Source organism: Oryctolagus cuniculus, chromosome 7 (assembly GCF_051225735.1).
Source record: "Oryctolagus cuniculus isolate XC-2025 breed Fujian yellow rabbit chromosome 7, ASM5122573v1, whole genome shotgun sequence".
NCBI lineage: Eukaryota > Metazoa > Chordata > Mammalia > Lagomorpha > Leporidae > Oryctolagus > Oryctolagus cuniculus.
The window spans coordinates 26,336,793-26,349,017 of NC_142873.1; the positions used below are offsets into that span (position 1 = coordinate 26,336,793).

General features: G+C 35.8%; 1 protein-coding gene across 9 annotated transcripts in view; it reads right to left on the reverse strand.

Moving 5' to 3' along the window:
* The window catches only part of SUCO (SUN domain containing ossification factor), a 123,395-nt gene that overhangs the window by 62,844 nt on the left and 48,326 nt on the right, over positions 1 to 12,225 (reverse strand). For all 9 annotated transcript variants that reach the window (XM_089299533.1, XM_070077348.2, XM_051857109.3 and 6 more), the window contains 3 exons: positions 11,850 to 11,917; positions 2,375 to 2,482; positions 363 to 468 (listed from right to left, as the gene is read on the reverse strand). In XM_089299533.1, the coding sequence (XP_089155659.1) occupies positions 363 to 468; positions 2,375 to 2,482; positions 11,850 to 11,917 (282 nt within the window). The remainder of the gene's footprint in view (positions 1 to 362; positions 469 to 2,374; positions 2,483 to 11,849; positions 11,918 to 12,225) is intronic.

The following is a 12,225-nucleotide window of genomic DNA, read 5'->3' on the forward strand; positions in this document are numbered from 1 at the left end:
ATGGCCCAAATCCTTGGGCCCCTGAGCCAGTGTGGGAGACCCAGAGGAAGCTCCTGGCTTCTGGCTTCAGATCAGCGCATCTCCAGCCATTCCAGCCACCTGGAGATGAATCAGCAAATGAAAAATCTTTCTCTGCCTCTCTCTAACTCTGCCATTCAAATGAAAAAAAAAAAGGGGGGGGGGGGAATAGTAACAATTTGTTTCATGAAAATAATATATTAGAGTAAGAACTACTTTATTAAATGTATGTTATGGTAAATGTCCTTTTAATTTTTGTGATTTCTAAGCAGGTGTAATGTATGAAGTGTAAATAGCAGGTAAATTTTCATTAAAAAACATACTCCTGCATGTGTAAACATTACCTTCACATATTTTGCATACATCTGCTCATCTAAAGGGAAACTTTGGACATTCCGCTCATCTCTACCATGGAAAGTACCCAGCTTAATCCATTTATTTGTAGGATACCTAGAAAATATAAAAACATTTTTAGAAGATTATAATATAGCTATTGAAAGGTTCCATTATATTTTCAAAATATATATTGCACATTTTTTTTTCCTTTCTAGGTAAACAAACTGTCTTAATATAGTTTAAACGTAACAATTCCTTTAACTAAATAAACATTTTATCTTCCAACTAAAATGACAGGTTCCTTTGGGAAAGAATAATTTGAAAACTCACAGTATTACAATTAGAAAAGAGAGGGGTTGAGCATCTGGCCCAAAGATTTACTTGCTGGGATGTCCATGTACCACACTGGAGTACCTGGGTTTAAGTCCCAGCACCAGCTCCCAATTTCAGCTTCCTGCTAAAGTAGACCCTGACAGGCAGCAGTGATGACTCATGTGATAGGTTTCCCACCAACCAAATGAGACCTGGATTGAACTCCCGGCTCAAGCTTTAGCTCTGCCCAGTCCCAGCCACTGCAGGCATTTGGCAGAGTGAATCAGTGGATTGGAGAGCTCTTTCTCTCAAAAACAAACAAACAAACAAAAACCAGACAGAGGGAAGATAAGGACAAGACAAAAGTAAGAAGTAACATGTAAATATATTTTTGTAGAATTACTAAATGCACAAAAAAAATTGAATGAAATGTATGAAACTGCTAACTACAGTTATCTATGGTTTATGTTTGTTTGATAGGAATGCAGTTCTTTCCCAAATACTTCACTGCATGTATTACTTTTACAATCTCAAACTATATTTTAAAGATTTTGGAAGACATTTAATAAAAACATACCTCATGATATAAAATGAAGTATTTGTACATGTCACATTTTTAATATTTTTCAAAGAAATGTTTGGAAGCAACAGAGTATAATGATCAAAAGTAAGGATGGGGGCCAGCGCTGTGGTGTAGAGGGTACAGCAGCCACCTGCAGTGCTGGCATCCCATACGGGTCCTGGTTCAAGTCTGGCTGCTCCACTTCCGATCTAGCTTTCTGCTATAGCCTGGGAAGGCAGTGGAAGATGGCATAAGTCCTTGGGTCGCTGAACTCATGTGGAAAACAGAATAAGCTCCTGGCTCCTGGCTTCAGCTCAGCTCAGCTTCAACCATTGCAGCCACTTGGGGAGTGAAACAGCAGATGGAAGATATCTCTCTCTCTCTCTCTCTGCCTCTGCCTCTCTGTAACTCTGCCTTCAAATAAATAAATAAATCTTTAAAAAAAAAAAAAAAATGGGACTGGCACTGTGCATGGCGGGTAAAGCGCTGCCTGCAGTGCAGGCATCCCATATGGGCACCGATTCAAGCCCCAGCTGCTCCACTTCCAATCCAGCTCTCTGCTATGGCTTGGGAAAACAGCAGAGGATGGCCAAAGTCCTTGGGCCCCTGCACCCAAGTGCAAGATCCAGAAGAAGCTCCAGGCTCCTGGTTTCAGATCAGTGCGGTTCCGACCACTGTAACCATCTGGGGAATGAAACAGCAGATGGAAGACTTCTTTCTGTCTTTCTGCCTCTGCCTCTCTGTAACTCTGCCTTTCAAATAAATAAAATAAATAAATCTTTTTTAAAAAATCTTTAAAAATTATTTATAAAAAATCTTTAAAAAAAACAAAAACAAGTAAGTATGTAGAAGTCACATAGTACCAAGTTTGAATTTTGATTGTCCAATTTATGAGTCATGTGACCTAGGCAACCTATTTAAACTTGTCTGTTCAATCATCTTCTGGAGAGATAGTACTTGTTTTGCACATTATAAGATTTAATGAAGGGAAAGCAATTAACAAAAGCCTACAATGCAAATTATTGTTATTACAAACTAATATTAAAACAAAAATATTAAAATGACTGAAATCAAGAATGATGCATTTTTAAATTTTTATTTGTGAGATCTAATATATGCCCTATAAAAACCAGCTTTAGAATTTACCTGTCACTGATGGAAACCAGAAAGTCTTTAGGAGTAGAAGAAAATAATTCATAGTTTGCAATATCAAGCTGTTTTACTTGAATTGGTTCACAAAGTTCAATAACAAACCTTCAAAAAGAACAGTAGACAATTATTTAGAAAAGCTAATCAAAATAGTTAGTATTAAATATGACAAAAGAGTATGCATAAACTAGACTTATATTAAAGTTGTTTAAATATAGGGAAGAAAGGGAATTTGTAGCCTGAGTTATTTATAAGGGAACACCCTTTAAGTATTTTCTAAGCATAACATTAGTGGAAAAAATACTGTAAATAAAACTATTGATTTTTGTCCCATTGTGTATTTTTCAAAGATGATTTCTGTAATCACAAAGCACATTCTTTAAGAAGGGATGACTTTAAGAAGGGCCAGCAACAGTGTTAACTGACTAGCTTAGAGAATAGGCTAGCAACATATTATCTTAAAGGTTATATTGAACTATGACTTATCAAACCCTCTTAAAATGCAGATATCCACTTTTGTATATATATTTTACTATATCAAAGAACAGTTTGCAAGAGCATGAGAGAAGTTAAATATTTAGGACTGATGAATAAAAATCAGCTCACTAAGACAATGAAATATCAAGCAACCATTAAAATTCGTAGTAGAAACTACATATTTATATAAAAATCTAGAAAACTTAAACTAATTTATAGTGTCAGAAAACAGGTCTGAAATTGCTATGGGGAAAGAGGGTTTGAGAAGAAAAAATTACAAGGAGTGTGAGGAAACTCTTGAGAATAATGGATATGTTCATTATCTTTATATAAATGTAAAAAATATTAAACACTTTGATACACTGCAGTTTATTATGTAATGCAATGTATTCTATGTCAACTCTACCTCAATTAGGTGCTTTTTTAGAAAATGACACCAGAGACCTAAATATGTGACACAGAAATGTTATAAAATATTGCTTCTTGGGAAAAAATAAATGTATGGACCTGTGCATAAAGCAAACCTGTACACAGTATGGCATTTGAGGAAAAGAAAAACTCCTGACATGGAGCATTCTAAACACTGCTTTAAGAAACTATTATATCAAATGAGATTTATATATACATCGACAATTAAATGCTAAATAAACCAAAAGTATTAAAATTGCAAAGTTTAATTCTGGGGAGCAAAAGAACTAAGTTCTAGGAGATGGTAAAGGCAATCACATTTCAAAGAAAAGCTCACCAATAGAGCCAAACTAACATTTACTGAAAGCTTACCCTATGTCTGATACCATATTAGATGATTTACAATCATATTTTGATTGAATTTTATAACTGCATTGGAACGAATATTTATCTTCATTTTACAGAATCATTCAATAAACGCTACTGGCTACTTCACAACTTACCCTTTCACTTTTTAACAACTGAACTCTTAAGGTATAGCTGAACACATAGCCACATTAATTCTGGGTGAAAGATGTGACCATGTGCAACCAAGTATGACTTAAAGGTCAAGTCTTCTAAAGGAAGTAGAGCTGCTAACTCTCCCATTTGCTTTTTCCCATTTACAGGCCAGAATTAGGATGTGGTAAGAATAAATCATCACAACAATGGAGGCAGGCACAATACCCTAGAGAATGGCAAATAAGACAGGGTGTGTTTGCATCCTTTATTTTATGCTACAAACCTGGAAGTACCTACCAGTCTGGGTTTTTATTTCAGAGAAAAAAAACTAAATGTTTATCTTATTTAAAACACATTTGGGGCCGGTGCTGTGGCGGAGCAGGTAAAGCTGCCGCCTGCAGTGCCGGCACCCCATATGGGTACAGTTGGAGTCCTGGCTGCCCCACTTCCAGTCCAGCTCTCTGCTATGGCCTAGGAAAGCCGTAGAAGATGGCCAAAGTCCTTGGGCCTCTGCACCCACGTGGGAGACCTGGAAGGAGCTCCTGTTCCTGGCTTCGGATCGGCGCAGCTCCAGCCATTGCAGCCAACTGGGGAGTGAACCAGTGGATGGAAGACCTTTCTTTCTCTCTCTCTCTCTCTCTCTCTGCCTCTCCTTCTTTCTCTACGTAACTCTTTCAAATAAATAAATCTTTAAAAAAATAGTTTCATCTCTTTTGGCCTCCAGTTTTTTTAGAAGCAGAGAATACTATGAAATTAATAGAACACTGTTGGGGCCCACGCTATGGTGCAGTGGGTCAACACCCTGGCCTGAAGCACTGGCATCCCATATAAGCACTGGTTCTAGTCCTAGCTGCTCCTCTTCGGATCCAACTCTCCTCTGTGGCCTAGGATAGCAGTGAAGATGGCCCAAGTCCTTGGGCCCCTACACCCGCATGGGAGACCCAGAAGAAGTTCCTGGCTCCTGGCTTCGGATCGGCACAGCTCTGGCTGTCGCGACCATCTGGGGAGTGAACCAGCAGATGGAAGACCTTTCTGTCTCTACCTCTCTGTGTAACTGTGTCTTTCAAATAAATAAAATAAATCTTAAAAAAAAAATAGAACACTGTATAAAAGCTAAAGTTAAATCCAATTTCAATATCCTTCTCTTAATTACAGGCCAGGAATTTTAAAAGACCAGTCAGTTCTGAACACAATAGCAGTTTTAAAAAATACCATGAATCAAAATTTGGAGGATACCACTAAGAAGGAAATTGATAACCTTAAAAGTATATTAGAAAATTTAAAAAACAAAATTCAATATACTAAACCTAAACATAAAAGGAAATATTTATGAAAAAGAAAACAAAAATCTGACAGAGAATATTAATGAAGCTAAAACAGATTCCTATAAAGGTAAAAAGAGGAACCATAAGTAAAAATAATAGCAATTTTTATTTTAAAAACAAAAGATCTTTAAGGCAGAAAAGGTTTTTAAATAAAATAACACTATAAACAACTTATAAGAACTTTGAAATGGATGAAATATAAATTTCAAGAAAAAAACAATTTATTATCAAAACTAAGTTAAAAAGAAATAGGAAGCCTAAACCATGTTAATACTACTTAGTATTTAAAAATATGTTCATCTAGAGGGTTGTTGGTTAGACTACTGGTTAGAATGCCTGTGTTGCACATCAGTGTGCCTGGGTTTGACTCCCACCTTTAGCCCCGACTCCAACTTTCCACTACTGCAGACCCCAGAAGGCAGCAGTGATGGCTCCAGTAACTGAGCTCCTGCCAACCACATGGGAGACCTGGACTGAGTTCCTAGTTCCTTTCTTGAGCCCCAGCTTAGCACTAGCTATTGTAGGCATTTCAGAAATGAACTAGCAGCTGACAGCTGTCTGTGTCTGCCTCTCTGCTTCTCAAGCAGAAAAAAAAAAAAAATCATACATACAAACACAAGATATCAGGAGCACAGGCCTATTAATCCTATTAATAGTATTTGTAAACTAGACTTGCCATATGATCCAGAAATCCCACTACTGAGAACAGACCTAAAAGGCACACTGCATCAAAGAGATACCTGCAACATCATGTTTATATTAGCACCGTTCACAACAGGCAAAATTTGGAATCAACTAAGAAGTCCATCATCAGGTGAGTGGATAAAGAAAATGTGGTCTACATATACAATGGCATATTATGCAACTTTAAAAAAAAAAGAATTAAATTCTACCGTTTAACTCAAAATGGATGCAACTAGAGGACATCACACTGACCAAAATAAGCCAGACACAGAAAGACAAATTCCACATGTTCTCCCTTATATGTGGGAGATAAAACTTTAAAAGGGGGGAGGGGCGGTTTACAAAAATAAAGATGAAAGAAATGTCTGTGTGTACAGTATAGCTGCAAAAATAATTTTGTAAAACTTTTATACCTTTGCAACTACAACAGTTTTAATGATCTGTGTTTACTTTAAAATGTATGGAATTTCAGTGGAAGGGTCATTTTTCCAACTGTTGTTTATAGCCATTGTCTACATTCTCACCAGGGTCTTTTTACTTACTAAACTTCTTATTCAGGGTAGGTATTTAGGCATAACAGGTTAAGCTGCCACCTGCAATTCCAGCATCCTATACGTGCTCTAGTTCCCATCCAAGCTGTTCCACTTCTGATCCAGCTCCCTATTAATGCACCTGAGAAAGCAGTGGAGGATGGCCCTAGTCTTTGGCCCAGTCCAGTTTGCTGCAGTCATTTAGGGAGAGAACCAGTGGATAGAAGATTCTCTCTTTCTCTCTCCCCCTCTCTAATTCTTTCAAATAAACAAAATAAATCTTAAAAACAAAAACTTATTTGGCAAAGCATTAGCCTTTTTATTTTAATGTAAATTGAAAATGTTATCTCAAAAACTAAAAGAAGGAAGAAAGAAAGGGAGAGGGAGGGGGGTGTGAGAGTAGAAAGGAGTATCATTACATTCTCAGAATTGTATCTATGAACTATATTGAATCTGTTAAAAATTAATAAAAATTTTTTTAAAAAATCATTTCAAAATGTTAAAAAAGGAGTATTTGTCATAGCAAAAGACTTACCAAAAAGCCACAATAAATACATCATGAGATAATTTCAGTACAACCACATAAAGCAATTTTATGCAACCATCAATAAAAATGAATGAAATAAAATTATGGCCAAGAAGTTAAAAATAAATATCAAGGCATAAAATAGTATGCATAATTTATTAACCTCCACAAAATGTGAGAGATAAATAAGAATCTCTATTTGTGTTTGAAGAGATACTACTAAGATATCCGAAACATTAACAAGGAATACAAAGATGGATGACAGCAACAGGCAGAAATGGGTCACTGTGATTCTCCCTCTTATTTTATAAACATTTTGAGAAATTTGAAGCATTTGAATGTACTACTTTTTTTAAAATTACACATTTAATTGAAAGTAAAAGTAACCATAGGTCCAGATGTTTATACAGGAGATGTTTATACAAAGTTAAAATATATTTAATGGTGTAACGTTAGAAGCACTCCCTAAGACTGCTTGCTGTCATTCTTTCTATTCAACAATTTATAAGGAGCTAATCAGCATACTATGATAAAAACAGTAAATGTGATGAAAGAATTAGAGATTTTCACAGATAAAAAGGTATGTGGATAAGCTATAATTCTCTACATAAAAAAATCTCAATTTACATATAAATTATTGAAAATATAAAAAAGGTAGACATCAATACATAAAAATCAATGCAGGGCCGGGATTGTGGTACAGGTTAGATTGCCACTTGTAACACCAGCATCCCTTATCAGAGTGCTGGTTCAAGTCCCAATTCTAATTGAGCTCTCAGTTAATATGACTGGGAAAACAGTAAGATTATGGCCCAAGTGCTTTGGCCCCTGTCACATATGTAGGCAACATGGATGGAGTTCTGAGCTCCTGGCTTTGAGGCCATTTAGGAAGTGAATAACAGGATAAAAGAGCTCTCTCTGCCTCTCTGCCTTTCAAAGAAAAAAAATAAATCCTGAAAAAAATCAACTGCATCCCTGTTCACAATAGAAAGCTATTTTAACAAGATAAGAGTCTGAGAACTCAAAAGGCTTCCATAGCCTTGGAAACTCATGACTGGAGCATAAGGAGATTACTGATGCCATAAACAGGAGTGTCAATTCGTAAAGTCAACAACAGGAGTCACTGTGCACTTACTCCTCATGTAGGATCTCTGTCCTTAATGTGCTGTACATTGAGATTTAATGCTATAACGAGTACTCAAACAGTATATTTCACTTTGTGTTTCTATGGGGGTGCAAACCTTTGAAATCTTTACTTAATGTATACTAAACTGATCTTCTGTAAAAAAAAAAAAAAAAAGAAATTATCAATTCCCAACTTGACTCTCACTGGGATTAAGCATGACAATAGGTCTGATCTGATTTCATCATCATAATTTAAAAAATCATCTATTATTTTTCACTTTATGTTTCTGTGTGGGAGCAAACTGTTGAAATCTTTACTTAATGTACACTAAACTGATCTTCTGTATATTAAGAGAATCGAAAATGAATCTTGATGTGAATGGAAAGGGAGAGGGAGTGGGGAAGGGGAGGGTTGCAGCTGGGAGGGACGGTATGGGGGGGGAAGCCATTGTAATCCATAAGCCGTACTTTGGAAATTTATATTCATTAAATAAAAGTTAAAAAAAAAAAAAAGAAATCATTTGTAAACTAAGCAACTGATAAGCTCCCTAAGAATAAATTTAATAAAAAATAAAAAATATTTTATGTAAAAAAATTGTAAATAATACATGAATAACACATGAAAGACAACAAAGAAAGCAAATCTTATTTTTTTTGTCTTGCCTTTGCTCCATGAAGGCTTCTTTTTTTTTTTAACTTTTATTTAATAAATATAAATATCCAAAGTACAACTTTTGGATTATAGCAGCTTTTCCTCCCATAACCTCCCTCCCACCCGAAACCATATCATCTCCCACTCCCTCTCCCATCCCATTCTTCATCAAGATTCATTTTCAATTATCTTTATATACAGAAGATCAACTTGATATATACTAAGATTTCAACAGAGCAAACCCTATTTTATAGATAAGAAAACTGAATATCTCAAAGTCACTTAAAGATTCAAAACAATCTAAAATCCTCATATAATATTTGGAGAATTCAAGAAGAAAAGTCTAAAATTTGTAAGAGAAAACAGAGATAAGAAGAGCAGTCAAGGCCGGCGGCTCAATAGGCTAATCCTCCGCCTTGCAGCACCGGGACACCGGGTTCTAGTCCCGGTCAGGGCGCCAGATTCTGTCCCGTTTGCCCCTCTTCCAGGCCAGCTCTCTGCTGTGGCCCGGGAGTGCAGTGGAGGATGGCCCAAGAACTTGGGCCCTGCACCCCATGGGAGACCAGGAGAAACACCTGGCTCCTGCCTTCGGATCAGCGCGGTGCGCCAGCCCCCGGCAGCCATTGGAGGGTGAACCAACGGCAAAAGGAAGACCTTTCTCTCTGTCTCACTCTCTCACTGTCCACTCTGCCTGTCCAAAAAAAAAAAAAAAAAAAAAAAACAAAGACAAAGAAGAGCAGTCAAGTCAGTTCTGAAATACAAGAGGTTGCTGGTCCATAGGAGAGATTACAGAACAAACCAATGTATGTTGAGGGAAATTTTACAGTAAAGGTAACATTGTAAGTAAGTGAATGTGATTGAGTAAACAATCATCCAAACAGAAAAACAGGTAGGGGAATGAATCTCTCCTGCAAACTATATATATATATATATATCCTAGACTAAAAACCCAATATTAATTGCAAAATTTCAAAAAATGCAAAGTAGTACATTTATAACCTCAAGACAAGTAGAGTTCTTTGACATAAGAAACAACTATAGTGAGACAGATAAATTCAACTACATTAAAGCATCTATTCCTCAAAAAATACTATGAAGAAATTGAAAGGACAATCCACAAGCAGGAGAAAATAGGTGCAACATGCAACATAAATAACTTAAATGTCTTATCCAGAGTTCTATGAAATAGACTTAAGTTGTATCCATTTTATAAATTACTCTCTTGAGAATGATCCTGCAGGGGAAGCAGGACACACAGCAGACTCATAGAATGGCAAACGCCCAAACAGCACTCTGGCCTCAGAATCAACCCTTGGGACATTCGGATCTGGCTAGAAGGCCCATGAGAGTCTCACAGGCATGGAAAGCCATGACACGGTATCAAAAACAATCTAAATGAAAGATCCTGGTGAACCAGACCCCAGCAGAAGGAACAGGCCATGAAGGAGGGAGGCACCTTCCTCCGCAGGGAGGAAGGAACCTCCACTGTAACATGGCCTTGACTAAACAAGTTCAAAGTTGGTGAACTCAAGGGGTTTCCATAGCCTAGACAGCTCATGGCAAGAGCCTCAGGTGATTGCTGACATCACAAATAAGAGTGCCAATTGTTAAATCAACAACGGGAGTCACTGGGTACAGGCTCCCCATGTAGGATCTCTGTCCTTAATATGTTTTACTCTGAAACTTAAAGACAACACTACTAATCGAACAATGCCCTACACCTTGACAAAGGGTCAAGAATAATGAAGACACTTCTGAGCAAGAATAGATAAAGAAACTTGCTCTATCAGATATTAAGACTTGCATCAAAGTTTCAGTTGTCAAAGACTATAAAAAAGCCTTTTTACAAATAAACACAAAATCTCAAAAATAATACTGTATTTTCTCAGATAATGATTTCTTCAAACAAAAAGAGCAAATGGCATAAGGAAAATAATTTTTTTTAAAAATCATCCTCAGTACCTTTAAATGGTTTAGTTCATTTTCAATTTTAAATGTGCATATTCCAAAAGTAGGGAAGATCAAGAGCAGAAAAGAATTAGCATTATCTTTAAGATTTAAGGAGTTATCTCCTTAAATTAAATGTATGTATTTGCTTAAAAGATTATTTCAAAGAGTATGTGGGAAATGAAACGAAAACAGTTTTACTTTGGTATAAAAGATTTGAAATCCATGCAAAGTTTTTATATAAAAAGTACTTTCCCACAAACTTTTTGAAGACTCTCTAATATACTATTTCTTTCTTTCTTCATTCATTCCAGTAAATCAACAAAAATAGTAATTTTATTAAGTTCTTTTTTAAACAATTGCTTTTGCAAAGTAATCTAACAATCCGGTATTGTAACACGTATGTTTTCCTATAAATCCCTTCTCTTCCTATATTCTTAGTTAATGGCCGATCACAGATCCAAACAAGGAAGCTAAAATCCTGGCAGACTGCCTAGATATTTCCCTCTTCTTCCCATCTAATTACTAACCAGGAGCTTTCAATTGTATCTGCTAAAAATGCTCTCAGATATATATCCCCCTCCTCTGAATCCAAACTGCCAATGCCTTAGTTACAGCATTCATTTTTCACCTGAGCTATGACAACAAGCTTGCAATTATAAATTATTCTACTTACAAACGCATTGTGCTGTAGGCTATCCTTTGAGAACAAGTCTTCTTAAAATGTCAGTGAGATAATTTCACTCCCTTACTTAAAACAAATGCTATCCTGAATGGTCTTCCAAGACAAAGTTCAAACATTATTAAGTTGGATATACTTGGTACTGGATGGCCTGCTTATACCTAAACACTCCAGCCTCATCTTTTACTACTAATCTAAATCATACCCTTAGTCTTCTCATACCTAAAAGAACTTGTTCAGTTTTCTCATTGACAGTCACCCAGAAAAAGCAGATTCCTTTTAGTACTGTTGCCTTATTCTCATTGTTCCTGAATAATTTTGCCTTCCTTATCTGCTACTTCCTTTGAATTCTTAAAGATTTCAGCTCACAGATAACCTCCTCCAGGAAGCTTTCTCTCATTTATTCTTGTACACCTCTCTTCCTATAACACACCATTTCATAAATGTATAATCAGGTCAGGAAAGGCATTTTGTCCTCAATTTTACATAGAACCAGCAAAAATCAATCATAAACGCTTTTAAATTATTTTATGATTAAATCAATCTAACTCTAATAAATGAGCTTAATATAGCATATACATATATAGACTACTTTTTAAAAATTATATCACTTACCAAATTTTAGTGCTACAAGGATTCAACATATAAAGGTCCATATTTTCTATAAGAATAGCAGATGTACTCTATGTTTTAATAGAAAACAGAATACATTATTTTAGGAAAAATAATGAAAAAGCATTTATTTCAACTCTATAAAGTTTTCCAGGATTTCCATAATATCAGATCTTAAAATTCACTTAAGGATCTGAAATTCATTTTGGAGGAATGCATAACCCTGGCAAAGTTGACCAGTTAAGGCTACATACACCTTTAAATAAGCCTTTTAACAACACATTTAAAAATCAATGTCTGTTATTGTGAGGGAAAACTAATTCTCTATTAATACTTTCCTTTTTAAATTTCACACTGGTTTTAAAAGTTAAAGCAATGT